At 44.3% G+C, this 25804-nt stretch overlaps 2 protein-coding genes across 3 annotated transcripts; one reads left to right on the top strand and one right to left on the bottom strand.

Annotated features, from left to right (window-relative positions):
* Positions 1 to 1069: 1069 nt before the first annotated feature.
* Positions 1070 to 5296, top strand: rad51d (RAD51 paralog D). 2 transcript variants are annotated; one of them, XM_062988253.1, is made up of 11 exons: positions 1093 to 1110; positions 1535 to 1651; positions 1745 to 1806; positions 2685 to 2803; positions 2896 to 2977; positions 3364 to 3498; positions 3573 to 3668; positions 3750 to 3840; positions 3928 to 3998; positions 4726 to 4887; positions 5108 to 5296. In XM_062988253.1, the coding sequence occupies exons 2-11, from the start codon at positions 1570 to 1572 to the stop codon at positions 5237 to 5239; spliced, it is 1032 nt and encodes a 343-aa protein (XP_062844323.1). In that variant the 5' UTR covers positions 1093 to 1110; positions 1535 to 1569; the 3' UTR covers positions 5240 to 5296. The 2 variants fall into 2 exon arrangements, with proteins under 2 accessions (XP_062844324.1, XP_062844323.1); XM_062988254.1 differs by lacking the exon at positions 4726 to 4887 and having other exon boundaries at positions 1070 to 1110.
* Positions 5297 to 6222: 926 nt separating this feature from the next.
* On the bottom strand, positions 6223 to 25004 carry lig3 (ligase III, DNA, ATP-dependent). The gene is made up of 21 exons (XM_062988252.1): positions 24924 to 25004; positions 23033 to 23560; positions 22832 to 22960; positions 22522 to 22734; positions 21667 to 21818; positions 21415 to 21581; positions 20287 to 20364; positions 19968 to 20136; positions 19231 to 19386; positions 19017 to 19148; positions 18853 to 18932; positions 17721 to 17808; positions 17528 to 17605; positions 17310 to 17433; positions 16792 to 16934; positions 16630 to 16704; positions 15869 to 16015; positions 14880 to 15030; positions 14716 to 14804; positions 14534 to 14617; positions 6223 to 7230 (listed from the first exon to the last, which is right to left on the bottom strand). Exons 2-21 carry the CDS (start codon positions 23520 to 23522, stop codon positions 6997 to 6999), a joined length of 2979 nt encoding a protein of 992 aa, XP_062844322.1. The 5' UTR covers positions 23523 to 23560; positions 24924 to 25004; the 3' UTR covers positions 6223 to 6996.
* Positions 25005 to 25804: the final 800 nt, after the last annotated feature.

Genomic DNA, 25804 nt, shown 5'->3' with positions numbered 1-25804 from the left:
CGAAAGCTCCGGAGCAGGCTGGCTCTCCAATTACGACGTAGTGGGATGTGCCGTTCAGAACGAGTCGGTTCGCAGATTCGGTTCTTTGAATCAGATCCTGGTACAGTCAATAACTAGGGAATGAAATCACTAATAAAAAGTGAAATAAATCACGAAATAAGTTGTTAAATATAGAGATAGTGAAGCATGGAGGCATAGATGGTTGTATGCTGCTGTCTTCATTGGACCTGGGTTTGATTCTTGCTTGCAGTTCTTTTCTGAGTACTTTGGCATGTTCTCCTCGCGTCCTTTTTGGGTTTCCTCTGAGTACACCAGTTTTTTTTTCTTTCATCTTCCTATAATTTGCCCGTAAGTGGATTGGCTGATTTGAATAGCTTTTAATTAGGCGTGAAATAAGTGCATACATTCAAATTAATGAGATTTAATGAACAACTCATTTTTTATTAAAACGAAGGGCGAAAATGCAGAAATGCACCCTAGACAAGGTACCAAATTGTCCCAGAAGCATGACACATTTACACATGAGCTGTTTAGTGCAGCCAATCCACCTTCTGCACGTTTTAGTTAGAAGACAACCACACTACTCAACAGAAACCTACACAAACACAAGGAAAAGATACAAAAAGTGACTAAAAACAAGGGTCAAGTATTTATGCAATACAATGTTTTAGTTATAACATGTAAAAAGTGAGCAACTGTTGAAAAATAAATAAAATAAAATAAACTATACAGATAGAAAAACTGAGTTGGAGTTGTTTGTTGAGCCGAGTCAACTGATATGACTCACTAAAAAGAGCCGCAATGCTCACCCCTACTGTTGTTGATCTAATGCATTGTCCACCTGTTTTCCGGCAAAACCCGCCTAATGTGGTTGTATTGGTTTACAGTTCATACGCACTGACCAGTGACGATGTGTAAGTGTGTGATGATAGCCAATCAGAGCAAATAGGGCGGTGCTTATGTTTCCATTTATGGACTTGCACATAGTTGTCGTCATTCAAAAGAGCTAATTTGATTGGCTGAAAAATATGTCAATCTAATCTCGGTTGGAGTCTTGATATATAAACCGCGACTCGCCTCAGTCCCGCCAGTCAGTCACCGTTTGAAAATGTAACGTAAGAGTTTATTAAGTCTATTAAATATTAGTAGTTAAAAAAAAAAAACACTTAGAAATTATGCTTACTTGTGTATAATGTTACAAGCAAACGTAATTTAGTTGGGTTAAAATAAGCAAAATAAAGTTGTTGGTAGCTAGCATCTTAGCTTCTTGGTAAACTAACATAATTCACAGTGTTACGTACATTTAACATTTATCATCGAGTTTTTAAATTAAATATATATATAGTATTTAGTTTTTAAATATTAAATGTATGTCACATTATGTTTTTTAATAAAACAATAGAAAACAGTTTTCTTTTCTTGAAGCATAATAATAAATAACCAAGAGGAAAAACCTGTACGGAACACTGTTACTGTATGTAATGCAGAAAACACTGACCCTTCATGTAATTTATTTTTAATATTTTATTTCCAGATTATGTTTGGCTTGGCTCAGAAACAGGAGGCATCATGGTACTTCTGAAAGAGGCTCTGTGTCCTGGGTTGACTGAAGATCTGATTAAAGCTCTACATAAAGAGAATATCAGAACAGGTTTCCAGTCTCCACACAGATTTTATCCAACAGTGCAGTGTTTTTAATTCTTAATTATTGTCCATCCAGTCATTCTATCTATTTGTCTTTCAGTCGAGGACCTTGTCATATCCGATCCGGAAGAGCTGGCACAGAAATGTTCTGTATCTTACAAGGTTTGTACTTAGATTAGTTTAACAATCTATATTTAAAGGCAAACCGCCTAGTCATTAGAAGGGTTTCTGGGGGTAAAATTGTGCCAAGTCGGGTTATGCAGACCAGAATGATCCACCATGGTGACCCCTAATGAGTGAATGCCTTTATTTGTCATATATACATATACATTTAAATTTTCGGCATTTAGGAGACACTTTTGTCTAATTATGTTAAGACCTACAATTATGTTAAGGGCCTTGCTCAGGGCGGTGGTGGGGCTTGAACCGGCAACCTTCTGATTACTAGTCCAGTACCTTAACCACTGAGCTACCACTGCCACAGGTGTACATTTACAGTACCCCTGGTGCAGAGAGGGTTAAGGGCCTTGCTCAAGGGCCCAACAGTGGCTGCATAGTGAAGCTGGTATTCAAACTCTCAAACTTTTAGTTGATAGCCCAGAGCCCTACTTACTTGGCTACCGCTGGTCCCTGTACCACTGTAATACAGGTGCAGCTGGATAAAAAAAACTATATAAATAATTAGATCCACAGATCAATAAAATTCGGTGGTATTCATGTACTTCAGGACTGTATGTAAGTGTTAAACCATTATGCTATCTGCTTATTACACACAATGAATGACCTGATCCTGTGTACAGTTGTGTTAATACTGCCTAATAAAACACCAACATGTAAAATATGTACACAGAACATTGCTTTAATTAACATTTTTTTATTTCTGTGATTCACTAGTTATTCTTCTCATTGTGAATTTCATAGGGCCTGTACTGTGATAATCCAAACAAGAGATAATACCCTTGCTAGATACGTGCTAGATACTCAGCCTTGCTCTGTTATGACCTGAGCTCTGTAAACAAAGCGCTCCGTCTTCATTTCAGGCCTTGGTGGCAGTTCGGCGTGTACTTCTGGCTCAGTACGCAGCGTTTCCAGTGTCCGGTGCTGACCTTTACGATGAGCTGCTGGGCTCTACTTCGATTCTTTCGACAGGAAATGACAGGTGACCCAGCATTAACATACAAGAGTATAAAAGCATTCAAATGAAAGAGCTTTTTGCTTACACTATAATTTTCCACTGTTGTGTGTGCGCAGAGTGGACGAGCTGCTGGACTCTGGTCTTTATACGGGGGAAATTACTGAACTGGCTGGAGGTCCAGGAACAGGTAAAACACAGGTGAGCTTTTCTAACTGAAACCTTTATTACTCTAGATCGATCTGTATGAACCCACCTGAAGCCTTTTGGAGCCGATATATATTGATATATGTAATGTTTGGTGCTCGAGTGGTGCAGCAGTAATTCCACTAGCCCAGTACTGCTGAGATTCAGACCCTGGGTCTCGTGATAAGCAGTGGGCTCAGATTGGTCACATGTCGGATGGGATGTCTGGTGATCTGGCTGTCCTAGATTAGACCTAGGGTTGTGCAGCGGATTCCCAATCAGGACTTGGGATTGACTAGAACACACACGCAATGTATGTTCATATTTAGAAGTACAACAGCAGAATATGTCTCTGTAGCTCCCAGATCAACCAATGTACTGTTGCCATCTTTACTCATTAGACGTGCTTTAGTGTTGCTGTCAACATAGCACACGAGCTGAAACACAACGTGGTGTACATCGACACGAACGGCGGATTCTGTGCCAGCCGACTGCTCCAGATGCTCCAAACAAAAACCGTCAATACCATGGAGCAGGTAGGACACACTACACACACAACTGTTTTAATACCAATACTGTTTGTCCATTCTGGCTGTGGTTATACACATAGATGGAAGCTCTACAGAAAATCAGGGTTTTCAGAGCGTTCGACACCTTCACCTTACTATTCCGCCTCCAAAACCTAAGAGCCGGCGGCCTCCAGAAGGTAACGGGTTATTTTAAAATTAAAGTTTAGTCCTTGGGTGAGCTGGTAAGAGCCTCTGTGGTCTGACTTTACCTGTCGTAGGGCTCTGTTGGAGGAGGTTCGGTCAAAGCCGTGATCGTGGATTCAGTCTCCGCTGTGCTGTCTCATTTGCTTGGAGGGAAACACAGTGAAGGTGTTTGAATGCTCCACCGGTTTTTCATTTATTATGGGCGTATTAGTGATCGGCAGTTCGAAGACACAGTGTTTTGATATTTTGCAGGTATGTCCTTGATGATGCAAGTTGCTGGAGAGCTGAAGATGATTGCCAAAGATTGTAACGTAGCTGTTTTGGTGAGAAGAGCTTTCCTAATTTATAATACAAACCTAATTAATCAGCAAATATACATTTAAAGCATTTTAATGTATTTGCATTTCTCTTGTAGTGAAGTAAACATTAAAAATTGGACAGAAATATGGGGTGCTAAAAAAGTAATTGCTCTATTTTGAATAGGGCAGTTTTAGCCTAGTGGTTACTGGACTAGTAATCTAAAAAGGTTGTGGTTTAAGCTCCATTACTGCCAGGTTGTCACTTGGGCCCTTGAGCAAGGTCCTTAACCCTCAATTGCTTAGACAGTATACTGTCACACTACTGTAAGTTGCTTAAATGTAATTGCTTTTGCTATATCCCGGTGTTACTACTACTGTATACAAGAAGGTCCTGGGTTCGATCCCCAGGCAGTCCTTCTGTGTGGAGTTTGCATGTTCTCCCCGTGTCTGCATGGGTTTCCTCCCACAGTCCAAAAACACGCAGTGAGGTTAATTGGAGACACTGAATTAACCCTATAGGTGAATACGTGTGTATATATGTGTGTGTGTGTGTATCTGCCCTGCGCTGGACTGGTGTCCATCCCGTCCAGGGTGTTACTGTGTGCCTTGCGCCCGTTGAAAAGCTGGGATAGGCTCCAGCACCCTACGCAACCCTAATTAGATAAGCGGTGTGAGCGAGTGAGCACTACCGTATAAATGTGCACGGCCAGGAAACATAATTCCTGATTCCGATTCTGAATCCGAATGTCAGGTGACGAATCACGTGACCCGAGATGGACACAATCAGCTAAAAGCAGGACTCGGCCAGTCTTGGAGTCATGTTCCACGGACACGAATCGTTCTGCAGCGACTCGAGCGGCCCGGAGCTTCTACCAGCTTACGTCAAGCAACTCTAACCAAATCGTCGCGACAGGTCAGTGTGGGCCGGGTTTTCGAAAATGATGCCTATCGTACTCGCAGCAGACCTTGAGAGCCCCACGTTCTTCAGTCCGATTATCACTTACAATAAAGGGACCTCAGTAAGGAGCATTTTAAGCAATCTAAGAGCTCATAGGATAGTGTAAGGTGCATCTGTGTAGAGAGATCACTAGGAAATAAACACACCGTCTTGTTCTTGTGTTCCTTTTTTAAAGCCGTGTCACCTGATCGTGGAGTTCGACTCGAGTCAGGAGCCTCAGAACGAGCAGCAAACTGGGTTTGCAGGCAAGAGGAAACTGGACGTGGATGGACCATTACCTGCACCAGTACAAGTACCAAAAACGTGAAAACGCTTGTATTGTATTGTATTGTGTATATAACCAGATAAATATAAGTGCTGCTGTTGTAAGGTTCTTACTTGTGTAACTACAACTGCACCTTCATAAAACAGGCTGCCCCCCCCCCCCCCCCCCCCCCCAAAAAAAAATATACTGTATATTCTCCTGTGCACTCTGCCTTTCCGCTGGTTGCAAGATACCCTCGACAGGCTAGCACACGCCTTAGAACATACGGAGGATCACACTATATCCCCTGTACGCCTCGACTCCCGCATGCTGGTGCAATGCCAAGTTGATTCCACATCCAGCACCTAATCGTTCTGTCGAGAACTGCCAGACTGGAGTGCCGCCACAGACTCGATTCAAGGCATTTGTAGCTTAGTGGTTAAGGTACTGGACTAGTAATCGGAAGGTTGCTGGTTCAAGCCCCACCACCAAACTGTCTCTGTTTTCCATAAATGTAAATCTCAATAATTAAAAGTTCTGTACAATATAAGACAAGTACACTGATCAGCCATAACATTAAAACCACGTCCTTGTTTCTACACTCACTGTCCATTTTATCGAAGAACAGCATGAGACGGGGCTAACAAAGCCTGCAGAGAAACAGATGGACTACAGTCAGTAATTGTAGAACTACAAAGTGCTTCTATATGGTAAGTGGTGCAGAAACAAGGAGGTGGCTGATCAGTGTGTATTAATAAATAGTAGACATATTGTCAGATGGATCTACCTAGGGCAGCTGCAGCCTAGTGGTTAAGGTACTGGACTAGTAATCGGAAGGTTGTCAGTACAAGCCCCACCACTGCCAGGTTGCCACTGTTGGGCTCTTGAGTAAGGCCCTTATCCCACAGATGCTTAGATCGCTTTGGATAAAAGCGTCGGCTATCAGACTGCGATGCCACTGCGATTTTCTTAGGTGAATTAAATGTCATGTGATATGTAATAAATAATGACCACGATATGAAAAGACAAATTACAGCTCATTCATGTTTCATGTTCAAGGCGGAATCAGATTTTTATTGCTTCATGTTCAGATTCTTCATGTTTTTGCCACTTAATTGCGCAATTTTCCCAACTGTACTTGTGTACATAATAAAATAGAAAAGAAAAAACAATCGAAAGCTTTATGCACTGGAACACACTGTCACAATCACCAAAAGTGAAGACGCTCCGTCCGGGATCTCAACCTGTGCAGTCTGAACCAGGCTTTTGGTCGCTGTTGCTCTAAATAAAGTTTGTTGTTAAATAGTGTATAAAACAGTCTGTTTAAATGTTAAGTTGTGTAAAAGACTGAACCTCTGCATACTGTTAATATTGACAATGACAAATCAGGAAACATGATTGGGTGGCTAAATCAGCTTAACAATAATCAACTGCTTTATCCTGGTCAGGGTTGCAGCGGATCTTGTTTCTACCATTCGTGAGCGGGTTTCGGCCACCCCCAACCCCCCTCCCTTACTAGACATCGTCTAAGATTTGAACCCGTACCTCGGCAGCGGTTGCTAACATAATAGATAACTAGTGTTAAAGGAAACATGCACATCCTTGGTGGAACACATCCATCATTGCTGCTGCAGACAAACCTTTTCTAAATCACTGTGAAATCAGTATATAAAAGTACAGAGGTTCATAAACCATAAAGTCCAGAACGCAGAGATCATTTAGTGTAGGCTGTGTTTAGTTGGCTGAAGATTTAAAAAGAAGGAAAACAAAAAAGCACTTTTTTATTTTGGAAGACAGGCCTCCGAGTCAGTTTTGCAGCTTTAGCAGGGGGGAACCACCCTCCTTTTGCGAATGCACTCCCAAATCCAGTTCGAGGTGACCCTCTGAGCCTGGCTGTCGTCCCCCGGCTCCACCAGCGCGTGCGTGGCCGAGGCGATGTCGTAGTCGGGTACCAGATCGCCATCGTACGCCAGAAAGTAGCGACGCAGCTTGTTGAAATCCCGCTCGGATGCAGGGAGGTAGAGCTTCACGCCGGTGAAGATGTCCAGCAGGGTCTGTGAAAAGGGGTTCATGGTTTATTTATCTGACCATTTCATTTATTACAGTGTGCATATTGTACTGTAGTGATTTTAACGTCATGCTTTACACACTTTGGTTACATTCATCACAGGACAGGTAGTTACTGGTTATACACGATTCATAAGCTCAAGTTTTAATGTCAAACGAAGTCATGGAGAATTTTGTAGCTCTGATTCACTTCACTTGCACGTCTTTGGACTGAGCTGCCCGGTGTTTATAGTGGATTATATATACAGGGGTTGGACAAAATAACTGAAACACCTGTCATTTTAGTGTGGGAGGTTTCATGGCTAAATTGGACCAGTCTGGTGGCCAATCTTCATTAATTGCACATTGCACCAGTAAGAGCAGAGTGTGAAGGTTCAATTAGCAGGGTAAGAGCACAGTTTTGCTCAAAATATTGCAATGCACACAACATTATGGGTGACATACCAGAGTTCAAAAGAGGACAAATTGTTGGTGCACGTCTTGCTGGCGCATCTGTGACCAAGACAGCAAGTCTTTGTGATGTATCAAGAGCCACGGTATCCAGGGTAATGTCAGCATACCACCAAGAAGGACAAACCACATCCAACAGGATTAACTGTGGACGTAAGAGGAAGCTGTCTGAAAGGAATGTTCGGGTGCTAACCCGGATTGTATCCAAAAAACATAAAACCACGGCTGCCCAAATCACGGCAGAATTAAATGTGCACCTCAACTCTCCTGTTTCCACCAGAACTGTCCGTCGGGAGCTCCACAGGGTCGATATACACGGCCGGGCTGCTATAGCCAAACCTTTGGTCACTCGTGCCAATGCCAAACGTCGGTTTCAATGGTGCAAGGAGCGCAAATCTTGGGCTGTGGACAATGTGAAACATGTATTGTTCTCTGATGAGTCCACCTTTACTGTTTTCCCCACATCCGGGAGAGTTACGGTGTGGAGAAGCCCCAAAGAAGCGTACCACCCAGACTGTTGCATGCCCAGAGTGAAACATGGGGGTGGATCAGTGATGGTTTGGGCTGCCATGACATTCCCTTGGCCCAATACTTGTGCTAGATGGGCGCGTCACTGCCAAGGACTACCGAACCATTCTGGAGGACCATGTGCATCCAATGGCGGTGCCGTGTATCAGGATGACAATGCACCAATACACACAGCAAGACTGGTGAAAGATTGGTTTGATGAACATGAAAGTGAAGTTGAACATCTCCCATGGCCTGCACAGTCACCAGATCTAAATATTATTGAGCCACTTTGGGGTGTTTTGGAGAAGCGAGTCAGGAAACGTTTTCCTCCACCAGCATCACGTAGTGACCTGGCCACTATCCTGCAAGAAGAATGGCTTAAAATCACTCTGACCACTGTGCAGGACTTGTATATGTCATTTCCAAGACGAATTGACGCTGTATTGGCCGCAAAAGGAGGCCCTACACCATACTAATAAATTATTGTGGTCTAAAACCAGGTGTTTCAGTTATTTTGTCCAACCCCTGTATATATATATATATATATATATACAGTGTATCACAAAAGTGAGTACACCCCTCACATTTCTGCAAATATTTTATTATATCTTTTCATGGGACAACACTATAGAAATAAAACTTGGATATAACTTAGAGTAGTCAGTGTACAACTTGTATAGCAGTGTAGATTTACTGTCTTCTGAAAATAACTCAACACACAGCCATTAATGTCTAAATGGCTGGCAACATAAGTGAGTACACCCCACAGTGAACATGTCCAAATTGTGCCCAAAGTGTCAATATTTTGTGTGACCACCATTATTATCCAGCACTGCCTTAACCCTCTTGGGCATGGAATTCACCAGAGCTGCACAGGTTGCTACTGGAATCCTCTTCCACTCCTCCATGATGAAATCACGGAGCTGGTGGATGTTAGACACCTTGAACTCCTCCACCTTCCACTTGAGGATGCGCCACAGGTGCTCAATTGGGTTTAGTCCATCACCTTTACCTTCAGCTTCCTCAGCAAGGCAGTTGTCATCTTGAAGGTTGTGTTTGGGGTCGTTATCCTGTTGGAAAACTGCCATGAGGCCCAGTTTTCGAAGGGAGGGGATCATGCTCTGTTTCAGAATGTCACAGTACATGTTGAAATTCATGTTTCCCTCAATGAACTGCAGCTCCCCAGTGCCAGCAACACTCATGCAGCCCAAGACCATGATGCTACCACCACCATGCTTGACTGTAGGCAAGATACAGTTGTCTTGGTACTTCTCACCAGGGCGCCGCCACACATGCTGGACACCATCTGAGCCAAACAAGTTTATCTTGGTCTCGTCAGACCACAGGGCATTCCAGTAATCCATGTTCTTGGACTGCTTGTCTTCAGCAAACTGTTTGCGGGCTTTCTTGTGTCAGCTTCCTTCTGGGATGATGACCATGCAGACCGAGTTGATGCAGTGTGCGGCGTATGGTCTGAGCACTGACAGGCTGACCTCCCACGTCTTCAACCTCTGCAGCAATGCTGGCAGCACTCATGTGTCTATTTTTTAAAGCCAACCTCTGGATATGACGCCGAACACGTGGACTCAACTTCTTTGGTCGACCCTGGCGAAGCCTGTTCCGAGTGGAACCTGTCCTGGAAAACCGCTGTATGGCCTTGGCCACCATGCTGTAGCTCAGTTTCAGGGTGTTAGCAATCTTCTTATAGCCCAGGCCATCTTTGTGGAGAGCAACAATTCTATTTCTCACATCCTCAGAGAGTTCTTTGCCATGAGGTGCCATGTTGAATATCCAGTGGCCAGTATGAGAGAATTGTACCCAAAACACCAAATTTAACAGCCCTGCTCCCCATTTACACCTGGGACCTTGACACATGACACCAGGGAGGGCACAATTGGGACAACGACACATTTGGGCACAATTTGGACATGTTCACTGTGGGGTGTACTCACTTATGTTGCCAGCTATTTAGACATTAATGGCTGTGTGTTGAGTTATTTTCAGAAGACAGTAAATCTACACTGCTATACAAGCTGTACACTGACTACTCTAAGTTATATCCAAGTTTCATGTCTATAGTGTTGTCCCATGAAAAGATATAATGAAATATTTGCAGAAATGTGAGGGGTGTACTCACTTTTGTGATACACTGTATATATATATATACAGTGTATCACAAAAGTGAGTACACCCCTCACATTTCTGCAGATATTTAAGTATATTTTTTCATGGGACAACACTGACAAAATGACACTTTGACACAATGAAAAGTAGTCTGTGTGCAGCTTATATAACAGTGTAAATTTATTCTTCCCTCAAAATAACTCAATATACAGCCATTAATGTCTAAACCACCGGCAACAAAAGTGAGTACACCCCTTAGTGAAAGTTCCTGAAGTGTCAATATTTTGTGTGGCCACCATTATTTTCCAGAACTGCCTTAACTCTCCTGGGCATGGAGTTTACCAGAGCTTCACAGGTTGCCACTGGAATGCTTTTCCATTCCTCCATGACGACATCACGGAGCTGGCGGATATTCGAGACTTTGCGCTCCTCCACCTTCCGCTTGAGGATGCCCCAAAGATGTTCTATTGGGTTTAGGTCTGGAGACATGCTTGGCCAGTCCATCACCTTTACCCTCAGCCTCTTCAATAAAGCAGTGGTCGTCTTAGAGGTGTGTTTGGGGTCATTATCATGCTGGAACACTGCCCTGCGACCCAGTTTCCGGAGGGAGGGGATCATGCTCTGCTTCAGTATTTCACAGTACATATTGGAGTTCATGTGTCCCTCAATGAAATGTAACTCCCCAACACATGCTGCTCTCATGCAGCCCCAGACCATGGCATTCCCACCACCATGCTTGACTGTAGGCATGACACACTTATCTTTGTACTCCTCACCTGATTGCCACCACACATGCTTGAGACAATCTGAACCAAACAAATTAATCTTGGTCTCATCAGACCATAGGACATGGTTCTAGTAATCCATGTCCTTTGTTGACATGTCTTCAGCAAACTGTTTGCGGGCTTTCTTGTGTAGAGACTTCAGAAGAGGCTTCCTTCTGGGGTGACAGCCATGCAGACCAATTTGATGTAGTGTGCAGCGTATGGTCTGAGCACTGACAGGCTGACCCCCCACCTTTTCAATCTCTGCAGCAATGCTGACAGCACTCCTGCGCCTATCTTTCAAAGACAGCAGTTGGATGTGACGCTGAGCACGTGCACTCAGCTTCTTTGGACGACCAACGCGAGGTCTGTTCTGAGTGGACCCTGCTCTTTTAAAACGCTGGATGATCTTGGCCACTGTGCTGCAGCTCAGTTTCAGGGTGTTGGCAATCTTCTTGTAGCCTTGGCCATCTTCATGTAGCGCAACAATTCGTCTTTTAAGATCCTCAGAGAGTTCTTTGCCATGAGGTGCCATGTTGGAACTTTCAGTGACCAGTATGAGAGAGTGTGAGAGCTGTACTACTAAATTGAACACACCTGCTCCCTATGCACACCTGAGACCTAGTAACACTAACAAATCACATGACATTTTGGAGGGAAAATGACAAGCAGTGCTCAATTTGGACATTTAGGGGTGTAGTCTCTTAGGGGTGTATTCACTTTTGTTGCCGGTGGTTTAGACATTAATGGCTGTATATTCAGTTATTTTGAGGGAAGAATAAATTTACACTGTTATATAAGCTGCACACAGACTACTTTTCATTGTGTCAAAGTGTCATTTTGTCAGTGTTGTCCCATGAAAAAATATACTTAAATATCTGCAGAAATGTGAGGGGTGTACTCACTTTTGTGATACACTGTATATAATACACACACACACACACACACACATGTATGTACAGTGTATCACAAAAGTGAGTACACCCCTCACATTTCTGCAAATATTTCATTATATCTTTTCATGGGACAACACTATAGACATGAAACTTGGATATAACTTAGAGTAGTCAGTGTACAACTTGTATAGCAGTGTAGATTTACTGTCTTCTGAAAATAACTCAACACACAGCCATTAATGTCTAAATAGCTGGCAACATAAGTGAGTACACCCCACAGTGAACATGTCCAAATTGTGCCCAAAGTGTCAATATTTTGTGTGACCACCATTATTATCCAGCACTGCCTTAACCCTCCTGGGCATGGAATTCACCAGAGCTGCACAGGTTGCTACTGGAATCCTCTTCCACTCCTCCATGATGACATCACGGAGCTGGTGGATGTTAGACACCTTGAACTCCTCCACCTTCCACTTGAGGATGCGCCACAGGTGCTCAATTGGGTTTAGTCCATCACCTTTACCTTCAGCTTCCTCAGCAAGGCAGTTGTCATCTTGGAGGTTGTGTTTGGGGTCGTTATCCTGTTGGAAAACTGCCATGAGGCCCAGTTTTCGAAGGGAGGGGATCATGCTCTGTTTCAGAATGTCACAGTACATGTTGGAATTCATGTTTCCCTCAATGAACTGCAGCTCCCCAGTGCCAGCAACACTCATGCAGCCCAAGACCATGATGCTACCACCACCATGCTTGACTGTAGGCAAGATACAGTTGTCTTGGTACTTCTCACCAGGGCGCCGCCATACATGCTGGACACCATCTGAGCCAAACAAGTTTATCTTGGTCTCGTCAGACCACAGGGCATTCCAGTAATCCATGTTCTTGGACTGCTTGTCTTCAGCAAACTGTTTGCTGGCTTTCTTGTGCGTCAGCTTCCTTCTGGGATGACGACCATGCAGACCGAGTTGATGCAGTGTGCGGCGTATGGTCTGAGCACTGACAGGTTGACCTCCCACGTCTTCAACCTCTGCAGCAATGCTGGCAGCACTCATGTGTCTATTTTTTAAAGCCAACCTCTGGATATGACGCCGAACACGTGGACTCAACTTCTTTGGTCGACCCTGGCGAAGCCTGTTCCGAGTGGAACCTGTCCTGGAAAACCGCTGTATGACCTTGGCCACCATGCTGTAGCTCAGTTTCAGGGTGTTAGCAATCTTCTTATAGCCCAGGCCATCTTTGTGGAGAGCAACAATTCTATTTCTCACATCCTCGGAGAGTTCTTTGCCATGAGGTGCCATGTTGAATATCCAGTGGCCAGTATGAGAGAATTGTACCCAAAACACCAAATTTAACAGCCCTGCTCCCCATTTACACCTGGGACCTTGACACATGACACCAGGGAGGGACAACGACACATTTGGGCACAATTTGGACATGTTCACTGTGGGGTGTACTCACTTATGTTGCCAGCCATTTAGACATTAATGGCTGTGTGTTGAGTTATTTTCAGAAGACAGTAAATCTACACTGCTATACAAGCTGTACACTGACTACTCTAAGTTATATCCAAGTTTCATGTCTATAGTGTTGTCCCATGAAAAGATATAATGAAATATTTGCAGAAATGTGAGGGGTGTACTCACTTTTGTGATACACTGTATGTATGTATATGATTTGGCCCTGTTTGATTCACACTGGATGCTCTTCCATATAGGGCAGGACGATGGCTTGATGGGTAGCACTGTCACCTCACAGCGGTCAAGAAGGTCCTGGGTTCGATTCCCAGGTTGAGCGGCCTGGGTCCTTTCTGTGTACAGTTTGTATGTTCTCCCCGTGTCTGCGTGGGTTTCCTCACTGTGTGGGAGCTCCGGTTTCCCCCCCACAGTCCAAAGACATTCAGTCAGGTTCATTGGGCAGCACGGTGGCTAAGTGGGTAGCACTGTCACCTCACAGCAGGAAGGTCCTGGGTTCGATCCCCAGGTGGGGCGGTCTGGATCCTTTCTGTGTGGGTTTCCTCCCACAGTGAATTGGAGCTACAACATGTCCATGACTGTTTGAATCTTGTGTAATGAGTAACTACCTGTCCTGTCATGAATGTAACCAAAGTGTGTAAAGCATGACATTAAAATCCTAATACATAAAAAACTGAACATAATAACAATAATATAATATATTGTGTTTATCTATATATCTACATATGAATGACTTGGCTGTTTTTTAGCACCGGCTGCTCTTCCAGATGCACCACACACATTTCTGGGAAGGCTTCCACAGGAGTGTGTCTGTATAAATAAGAAGTGCCTCACAACTGAAAATTCAATTCATCCTAAAGGTTTTCATTGTAGATGAGTTGTGGACCTTGTCTTGGCCACAAGGACATCATCGTTCTTCCCCATTAAATAACCAGTACCATCAGGTTGGAGGCATATTATTTGTTTTGTAAAATTGATTATTGACACCTGAACATTAGTCATGAGTGACATCCATATACTTTCAGCCTTGAAATACCAAGACCTGTGTTCTGTATTGTGTGAGGAAATGTGATGTACCTTCTCAGACTGTGGGTTTGCCGTCTTCGCAGGAGCAGCTTTCGGTTTGTTTTGTCCGTTGCTATGGACCGTCTCGGTCTTCATCTGAAAAGAATCGGAGCGATCGAGATAAACAGATCTCTTCAGCTGAGTAGAACATGCACAATTCTACTTGTCTTTTCTAGCTAGAAGATGAGACAGACCTTCTTTGCTTCGTGCTGCTCGGTGGGCGGTTTTCTCTTAACAGGAGACTTCGTTTCAGACTTTATCGGCTTCTGCGTCTGAACGTTTTCTAATAGGAAAAAGGACGTAATGAATCATTTGAAGATTGGAATGAAATGACGTCTCCGGTGTGCTGAAGACTTACTGGGCTTGTTTGTGCTGGTCGCTCCGTTGGATGTGGAGGGAGAGCTGCCTCCGCTGCCCCCTTCCGATGAACCCTTGTCGTCTTTGCTGCCTGTCGACGGCCCTGCTGTCACCTCAAAGTCGCAGCGCTCCTTCGAGACGCGGTAGAGCTCCTGCGTGGGGTTGTAAAACGAAAACGATGCGAGTCTTTACTTGTACTGTAATATGAGCGTATGTCCATAAATGTCCGAATGTGCAGTCCAATTGTTTACAATTCTCACGAGATGCGTACCAAGACCAGCAGTTCAGTAACTGTCCGCTAGCCGGCGCACGTCTCTCTGTTTACAGTGCGAGAGTGAGAGGCTTTGTTTTGCCAGGAGGCTCACTTTGTTCTCACCTTTTTCTCTGTGTTTATGTATTAATCTACACTGTGGCCAAAAGTATTTAAGTGGTTTGTTTGTTTATTAGGATTTTAACGTCATGTTTTACACTTTGGTTACATTCATGACAGGAACGGTAGTTACTCATTACTTAAGGGTCATCAGTTTGGTCATCAGTCATGGACAATTTTGTATTTCCAATTCACCTCGCCTGAATGTCTTTGGACTGTGGGAGGAAACTGGAGTACCTGGAGAAAACCCACACGGACAGGGGGAGACCATGCAAACTCTGCACAGAAAGGGCCCGGACCACCCTACCTTCTTGCTGTGAGGCGACAGTGCTACCCACTTAGCCACCGTGCCGCCCATTTAGGTGGTTTGAAGCTGCACCCATTGCTAGGAGGTGCATAAATCAAATACATACTAAATACAGGCTTCTTTGTAGCATCAGTTTGGAAAAAAGCCCTAATGTTCCCAACACTGTACCCTGTGCACAAAGCAAAGTGTGGGAGAGCACTATAAAACCTACTGCAGGGTGAATAGGAATGCTGACTGTGACCCAGGACAAAATATCCTGTGGAAAGACTTCCTATATTAACAGTGCACCAAAAGCCAACGAGTGCTGGTAAACCTTGAGCTGGGGCAGGTTGGTGGCCGTCTTCCAGTCCTTGTCATCGCGCATGCGGGTGCATCGGGGAAACCGGATAGAGATGCCGTCGGCCGTGTGCATTTCCGACTTGGAAAACTCCGCCCCCGTGATCTCCCAGACCGGGGCTTTCTGCGAGCGAGAGGAACGTTTTAGTACGTACAGTTCGGCTTGTCCGACCACATGCTGTGGAGCCGAGCAGCTCAGCCGTCATCATACCGGCAAATCAACACTTTCTTTTTTTCTCCCCCTTTAGCGCATCCAATTGTTCAATTTGCATCGTGCTTCCTCTCTGTCTATGCCGAACCCCGCCCTGACCGAGGAGATCGAAGCTAACCCGCATCCCCTCCGAAACATGGGCAGCAGCCGGATGCATTTTTGCCACCCGCACATTGATGAGTGTGACGCCACCTAGCGTTGCATGCGGAGAGACACACCCTAAGGGCACGCCTCCTCATCTCTTGTGCAGGCGCCTCTAATCAGCCGGCAGAGGTCGTAATCGCATTCCGACGGAGAGAGACCCACATCCGGTTCTTTGTCCCACCCCCAACTGAGCAACCGGCCAATCGTTGCCCATACAGCCACTCGGCTTCGAACCGGTGAAGCAGAGCTGGATTCGATACCACGTACTCAGAATCCAGCCCTGGTTGCAGCGCGTCTTTTTACCGCTGCGCCACCTGAGCTGCTTAAATCAATACTTTCTAACGGCTTCCTTTAATAATGTATCATGCATCTTTCTTCTTTACCTCTGGATCCCGGATAAGAAAATCCGGATAGTAGTTCTTGACGATTTTCAGCCAGGATGGAATCTTGCTGGGATCCTTTCAAAGCAAACGCATGTATTACACTCAGAGCCGATGATATAACAGCAGCAGAGGAAACAGTGCTCGTACGGTGTCGTATTTTACTTTGCCGATTTTAATGACGTCCAGCTCCTTCTGCAGTCTGGCCAGAGTGGCGTCGTCGTAACCGCCGGAGCATTTCGTCACCGTGCACCACTTCTTCGTAGCGGGGTCGTAGCAGCCCATCAGAAAACTGGACATGATTCCACCTGTGGAGAATAATTGTGCTTTGAACCCATGAACCGAACACAGATGGATGCTGACCTATTATCAGCTGGGATGCAATGGGCAAAAACAGGTATGGCCGACAGTATGTGGACACCATACTGTAACTGAATACAATCCAAGCAGCTCAAGGGCCCAGTAAAGGATATAGTGGTTGGTCTTGAAACAGCAACCTTCTGATTACTGGTGTAATACATACAGCTGAATTAGCAACTCCCACTTCAATATGATTCACAGTGGTTGTGTCTCAAATTGCCTGTTTAATTAGCGTACTCCAAATGGTTTAGTTATATACCAGAAATCTATGAGCAACTGCAACACAAAGCAACGGAAACGAACCAGTCGTGCGTTTGACCCACCTTTAGAGCCAGAGCCGTAAAACGCCCCCAAGACCACCAGGTCTGCGGTGTCAGCCATGGCTCCTTCGTTCAGGTAGTCCTTCTTTACCTTCAGCCAGTGCCGTTTACCAGGCTCGTACAGCCCCTACGACAAACGGTCACGACACGCTTCTTACTCGTACACCAATTACATTACTGGACGCTCGTATAAGAAGTCCGGGACTGAAGAATCCTGTTACCTTGATGTCTTTCAGGACGAGTCCCTCCAGTCCCTCTCGGATGACCCGCGTGATCATTTCAGCCAGATCAGCTGCTCTCTAACAGCACAGAAACAAGGATCAAACCTTATTTATCGTCCATGACAAAGAAAATAATTGGAAATGCAAAATTAGGTGTGTATGTGAGTTTAAAGTACCACAGTGAGAAACCTACTGTGACGTGTTTCATTTCGGAGAACAGAATCCTGTTAGGAACCTCCACCATGTTGTCATGAAGGAATTTTCTTCTTTCACACAAGGGCCTGAAAACCATAAAACAGTAAAACAATATTGGCAGAGTAAATTGGTTTAGTGGTTCAGTAGCTAAGTGATTCTAGAAGAAGTGCATTAGTTTACATAGAGTACAAGTGCTTCAAGCTTGTCAGTTTTATACCACATCATTTAAACTGATTGTTTTTTTTTATTTCTAGTGTGACCATCCTGGAACTAAACTAAATACCTGCACATTAAAGGCGGCATAAGAACAATAACTGCATGTTTTATGTATTATTTTTCTAGATTTGTTCCCCCTTTTCCTCCCAATCTAGACGTTTCCTATTCCCAATAGTGAATCCGCTGCAGCTTGTACAACCCTCTATATCGGCAATCCCCAACTTTTTTTGCACCATGGACCGGTTTCATATAAGATATAATTTCATGGATGGATGGATGGATGGATGGACGGACGGGCGGGGTGGGAGATTTTAAAATAAAATAACTATACTGCCCATAAATGAGCTTTTTTCGCTGCGACGATGCTGCTTTCTACCACCTGGGGGTGATATGAGACGATAAACATCCGTTTGTGTGAAATGGAAGCAGTGTTTTCATTGCTGATGTAGCGATCTCTAATTATTCATTCTCTCTGTGTGGCCCGGTAATAAATGATCCACGGACCCAGATGGTTGGGGACTGCTGCTCTATATGATCGAGGTGATCAGGATCACCACTCCCCCTCTCCGACACGTGTCCAGTCTGTGGCTGCTTCTTATCGCTCGTTAGTATTGTTCCCACATAGAGCCGTATCACATACGGAGAGACTCTATGGTCCATGTGAATCTCCTTTTCTGCACCAGTCCCAGAGATAGCACATTGCCTTCCCTCATTTAAACAGCCAGTTGTGCTTGTGTAGACGCCTCACTAGGTCTCTGCTGACTCCACAGTGCTGTGTTAGCACGTCAGATCGCTGCACCACCCAAACACCCCTTGGTTGGCCAACAATGGTGGCATTATGTAAGGTTTATGTAAGAAAGCATCTAATAAGAATTGATTGATAGATGATGATTGATTGATAAACAACAGCTTACTTGTCCATGAGACTGACGCCATTAAAGTATATGCAGTCAAATACAAACAGGCCGACCTGTGCATCTTGGAAGGCTGCTTTCTAAAAAGATAAGAGATAATAACATACTACTAAAATGAATCTATTATTAAGGAATTTAATTCAGATTTACATTATCTAGCTTACCTTGTGAACGCCTAACGTCCCAAAAGGCAGAGGTTTGCTGGTCTTGGTGTCGATCAGAAGAACTTCGGCGTCCAGAATCATGCTGTGGCCGCCAGCAAACGCTTGAGGTATGAACTCCTTAAAATGGGCCACCTGAGAATGAAACATTGTGATCAATTTATGTAAAAAATTATTCAGTGAATCATGTGTTATATGTTAAGTACAAGTTTGGTACCTTGTGAGGCAGGACGGGTTTTAGACTTCGGCTGAAGTAGCTGAAGTGATCTCCGTTCTTGTGAACCTGCACTCGCTCGCCGTCGTACTTGATCTCCGAGTACATTCCGTTCGGGCATTTCTTCATGGCGTACTCGACAGACTTACACGCTTCTGCCTGAAAATAGAAACAGGCTGCTTAAAACATGAAGCCTGGTTGTTTTTTTTATATCGATTTCTGTGTTTGTCCCTTTATATCTGTCAATCTAGTCAAATCCAGTTACCCTGTGGTACCCCTCACATTCGTGTGTAGTTGCCAACTGCTTCTTTTCACACAAAGAGCAGTACCGCGTACAAAGAGTCACGCACTGCTCTCCATTATTCGCCAAGTTTAGCCACACCCACTGCTAACAGGTGTATAATTGACTATATAAAATTATACATTTAACTTTGTGGCACCATTTCAGGAAATGCTCTGCCCTGTTCCAATAAGCTTGGGACCCTGGGTACAAAGAGAGGTCCTATAAAGACCTGAGCTTGCAGAGCTCTGAGCTCAACCCCATAAGACACCTTTGGGATGAATCGTAATCTAAACGCCTCTTCCCAGGTACACTCTAAAAAAGGGATTCAAGCATTTGTAGGGGTGACTACACTATTTTGACCATATAAGTACATCCACACATCTGGAGGATCTGGTAAGAGCTTTCTCCCCCATTATCATCTGATCAAACAGTTTAATACTAGTACTGTGGGCCTAACCAGCATGGGCTGTACGGGGGTCATGAGCGTGGCCTCCACACTCAACAGCTTTCTTGGGCCGCCGCCGTTTGACGCGTCCTGGTGATTACGGAGAACCCTGTCGATCACGTCGCCCAGGTTTCGAGACGCTTTGAAGGCGTCGTAGGCGTTGGGGTCTAAAGCATCCAGGCTGCAGATGAGGTAAAGAGACACTGTGAGAAAACGATGCTAAACGAATGCTTACTGTGCTGTACAACTTACTATCCAACACCCATATAACTGACTGGGTAGTCAATAGAACTGTATATAATAATAATAAAATACTGTACACGTTACTTACACATGTTTAGCACCGGAGTTAATTTTAAGATCATGTTTGACCAGTCGGATGTAGCACTTCAAGTCATTCCCAGTGCATCTGTCATCATGATAAAAGAGAAAGACATGTAAGCATATCATGAAACTGTATCCCAAATGTACTACTGTCCTTATAAAAGCGCACCATACTGTATTACATTAGAATAAACATAATGTGGTCACAATTTAACCGCATAGAATTTATTTTAAACATTTGTTGCAGTCCAAAATTATGTGTGTGTGTAACCATCCAACTGAATCCACTTTTTACAGGTCGAATACTGAAAAACTGGTACTTGGGTGGTGCTATTAGCCAGCCTGGCATCTATACAGGGATGGCTGAAGTCCTGGTACCAGATACTAAAAGTGGAATCCATATCTTGGCAGATATGGTCAGAGCTGTTTTGACAGCATATTAGGTGGGTGGTCATAATATTTTGGCTGATCAGTGCATGTATATACATTCACATTTTTGGCATTTAGTAGACGCTTTTATTCAAAGTGACTTACAGTACTGAGACAGTATACAGTCTAAGCAATTGAGGGTTAAGGGCCTTGCTCAAGGGCTCAACAGTTTGCAACCTAGCAGTGGTGGGGCTTGAACCAGTGACCTTTTGATTACTAGTGCAGTGCCTTAACCTCAAGGCTACAACTGCCTTATGTATATATACATATACATACAATATAAAGACATCATATGGGCTTGTGTATTGATATACACTCACTCACTTTCTTAACCGCTTATCCAATTAGGGTCGCGGGGGTGAGCCTATCCCAGCTTTTCAATGAGCGCAAGGCACACAGTAACGCCCTGGATGGGGCGCCAGTCCATCGCAGGGCACACACACACACACACACATTCACCTATAGGGTGAATTCAGTGTCTCCAATTAATCTGACTGCATGTTTTTGGACTGTGGGAGGAAACCCACGCAGACACGGGGAGAACATGCAACCGCCACACAGAAAGGACCCGGATCGCCCCGCCTGGGGATGGAACCCAGGACCTTCTTACCGTGAGGCGACAGCGCTACCCACACAGCCACCGTGCCACGCCTATCGATCTACAGTATACGCAAAATAATTGGCCACAGACTGATGAGCGTCTCACTTTTTGGCGATGTCCTGTAGCTCTGCCTGCTGCTCGTCCTCCTTGGTGAGCTGCGCCAGCCGGGTCAACGAGGCGTCAACCTCCTGAATGGTCAGGAGACTCTTGGTTGACGGGGCGAACGACTTGCTGTCATCGAAAAACACCCTCACCGTCTCAGAAACGTCTCCCTTCAGGGCACATGGGAAAAGAGAAAACGGCTCAAAACAGGCTGATGTTAAGAAGTATTAGTCTTACTTACAAAGTCTTACTGACCTGTTCCAGGTCGCGCACCATTTCTTCCTGGTTGCAATTCAGGATGCGGCTGAAGAGCTTGACGATCTGCTTGTCGTTCAGGTTGTAGACGCTCTTCACTACACCTGGGAGCAGCAGCTTTACTGTCAGGTACAGGTCTCCTCTGAACTTATCTTAGTGAGTAAATAAGAGGAGTATCAATAGCAAATCTTGACTTTTGAGTATGCTGGACCTTTTGAGACATGTTTAATTGATTTAATGGCTTTACTGGTGGAACAGAAGCCAAATTCCTTTTGTATTTCTAGGTGTATTTTGCCCCCACATACAATAAAGATGGTGCTTAGAGAGGCCACCGTCCCCTCATTTGCTACCAGAACATACAGCAGTTTAGGTTCACCAGGTCCTAACATTTTACAATCACCCATTTGAAGAACCTCTGAGAAGTCAGTAGTCAAAAACGTGTTTATTGTTTGCTAGAAATCACAGGATCCTTAATTGAAACGCTTTCTAGTCAAACTACCCAGAGATCTAGATGCCTTCAAGAAGCTAATACTGAGTCGTGCTTTCATCTTCCATAAGGACAATGATCCGAAACATGCATTCAAATCCGCACATGCATAGTTTGATAAGCAGAGACTCAAACTTTTGCTATGGCTATGCCTCTGGGTTACCTTACAGACGGGAATTCACACAAGAGCTACACAGTCTGGAAGACCTGTCCTGAAGATTCCTTAATGAGGAACGATCTCAGATTCATCTCATCAAGTGCAGGAGAATTTGGAATTGAGCAAATAAACCAGGGTGCTATTGTGATTGTATGCCAATACAATATTTCGCCACACCGCCATTCAATCGATTGCCCCCCCATACACCTACCTCCACCAGTACCCTTCCTTATGAAGTCCCTGATGATCTCGGTCTTCGCGTTGTAGCTGGATTTTTCAGCCACCATGGCACACAGCTTGCGAAACTCGCGGAAGAGGCAGTCCTTGTGGTCGGGCTGGCAGAACTGAGCGGACAGAGCACTGTGCTGGGCAGCTTTAGCGGGAGACGGGCCGGGACTTGACGATGATGAACCTGCCTTTGTGGCTAAGTAAGTAAAACAGAGAGTAAAATGGTAAAGCTAGAAGTTCACATTTACAGCCACCATCAATACAATTCACTGTAATGAACTTAGATTTAATACCTGTGAAGCCAGAAAACTTGCGTGGGGCATTCACTGTGGGGTCAGCCGGAGGTGAGGTTAACTGCCCGCTGGTGTTTAGTTTGGCCTGCGTCTTCTTTTTTGGAGTTGCGTTCGCCTTCGCTGCCATGTCTGTTCAGAAAGAGTGCAAAGAATTAGGTTTCCACAACTCAACCCCTGTTATTCCAAACACCTGATACTTACCTGTAACATGCTTATTGATCAGATCTTTATCCTCATCCTGCAGTTCCTCCCATCCCTCCAGATCAGTGATATCTTCGATCTTCTTGGTGGTCGCTCGCGCCCGCTCCAGCTTCTCGAAGATGCACTTGACGTGATACCACTCCTTCATCTCGCCGGCCGACTCGCTGAACGGGTTGGGCACGACCTTGCCGATGCGCACCAGCCCCTTCATGATCTTGTCTTTGCATTTCTTGCAACCCGCCATGCCTCGCTTGGCGTATTCCACGCAGTACCTCTGCTCCGCCATGACCGACCTGTCGTCCTGCAGCGCGGCCCGAGACGTGCCGAGAAAAGACGGGGATGAGAAACCGAACTGTCTTGAAGAGGCTAGGAGCAAAGTGTTGATTCGAGGTCGAAAGCGCTGGAGGGATGAAGGTGTGAGTTGGTTTTTCAACAGATGAAAACTTCCACAGAGTGCTCTGACGGTCCTGTAGAAGCTGAGACCATGCATCCAGGTTATCCGGAAGGGTGGGACATTTTATTTAATATCTAGAGGGAGAAAAATAAATATATCAGTATTATATATATATATCAGAAACTATTTAAACTGCACAACACCGAGAAAAAATGAATAAATGTAATTATTATAGGTATGGAGGTTTCTAAAATGCTTAAAATCGATGATATTAGCTAGTGAATAAACCTTGATTTTATGTTACAAAATACTGTAATTTGAAATCGGTAGGCAGTCGCAGCCTAGGTACTGGACTGGCAATCAAAAGGTTGCTGGTTAAAGCCCCACCACTGCCAGGTTTGCACTGTTGGACCCTTGAGCAGGGCCATTGAGCAAGGCCCTTAACCCTCAATTGCTTAGACAAAATACTATCACAGTACTGCAAGTCGCTTTGGATTAGGCGTCTGCTAAATGCCAAAAATGTGAATGTAATCGGAAGGTCGCTGGTTCAAGCCCCGCTACTTCCAGGTTACCACTGTTGGGCCCTTAAGCAAGGCCCTTAACACTCAATTGCTTAGACAAAATACTATCACAGTACTGTAAGTTGTTTTGGATTAGGCATCTGCTAAATGCCGAAAATGTGAATGTAATCGAAAGGTCGCTGGTTCAAGCCCCGCTACTTCCAGGTCACCACTGTTGGGCCCTTAAGCAAGGCCCTTAACACTCAATTGCTTAGACAAAATACTATTACAGTACTGTAAATTGCTTTGGATTAGGCATCTGCTAAATGCCGAAAATGTGAATGTAATCAAAAGGGTGCTGGTTCAAGCCCCATTACTGCCAGGTCACCACTGTTGGGCCCTTAAGCAAGGCCCTTAACCCTTAATTGCTTAGACAAAACACTATCACAGTACTGTAAGTCGCTAAATGTATACAAGTAGAAAGAAAATGTGATGAGTTGGCAGGGTGAGGAAGTCGGCAGTGGGTCTAACAATGTAAACAAAGGGGTGTGCTAATTCCGTTAGCCCACACTACACATTCCCCTTTTAAAACGAATAAATATTGTTCTTTGTTGTATAACATGAATTAAAACGACTGTTTTATTAAGTGTAAACATTTTAATAAACTGAATAATGCATTCTGAAAGTAAAGTTGACTAAAATGAGCCGTAAAAGCCCATTTCTAACTAACCTAACAGGCTAAACAACATGAACCCCACAGCTTCAGTGTTGCGCCGTACCCAAATCAACTCTGAATCCCCTAAGTAGTGCACTTAATAGTGTGCGAAATTGATTACATACATTCATACGTAGTGCCCTAATATATAAAAATACGAATACATTCAGGATTTACCTCCAGGTGGAAGCTAGCTCACGTTAGCAGTTCGGCTAAACTGATCCTATGTTAAATTATCAACTATGTACAATACTTTAAAACACACGTGAGTAAAACAATTACCTTGTCATTTGTATTTTCGGTCCGAATTATGTAGTTTGTGTTTCTGTTGGTGATTTAACTGCGTATTAGAGAAACATCTGCATATAGTGCGTTTCCCTTTAAGTCAAATCCACGCGCTTCCTCTTTGTTTGCGGGGGCTTCCTGTGCACTGCGCATGCGTGGAACATTGGTTGACGACATTGTGTATTCCTAGTGCAACACTAGTAAAACACACAACGTACCATAATGTTACTAGTGGTGCGATACTGCAGAAATTGGTATCGATACGATACCAGTCTGTCTATCTATCTATCTATCTATCTATCTATCTATCTATCTATCTATTTGTCTGTATGTCTGTCTATCTATCATCTATCTGTCTGTTTGTCTATCTATCTATTTGTCTATCTATCCTGTCTGTCTGTCTACCTACCCACCCATCCATCATCCATCCTGTCTGTCTGTCTGTCTATCTATCCATCCTATCTATCTATCTATCTAACTATCCTGTCTGTCTACCTACCCATCCATCCATTTATCTAATCTGTCTGTCTGTCTACCTATATATCTATCTTGTCTGTCTGTCATCTATCTATCTATCTATCTATCTATCTATCTATCTATCTATCTATCCTGTCTGTCCGTCCATCCATCTATCTATCTATCTATCCTGTCTGTCCGTCCATCCATCCATCCATCCATCCATCTATCCATCTATCCATCTATCTATCTATCTATCTATCTATCTATCTATCTATCTATCTATCTATGTTGGGAATATTAAAGAATTAACTATAATAAACCAAACATTCCTGTCAATGACTGAGTCAGTGTGATGCCTTTTGATGGACTGGTGCTTTGTCTGACCCGAGTTGTACATGTCTGGGTCGGGATAGACTCCA

The sequence above is a fragment of the Trichomycterus rosablanca genome, chromosome 26 (assembly GCF_030014385.1).
Source record: "Trichomycterus rosablanca isolate fTriRos1 chromosome 26, fTriRos1.hap1, whole genome shotgun sequence".
Taxonomy (NCBI): Eukaryota; Metazoa; Chordata; class Actinopteri; order Siluriformes; family Trichomycteridae; genus Trichomycterus; species Trichomycterus rosablanca.
This window is presented reverse-complemented; position numbering and strand designations above follow the sequence as displayed.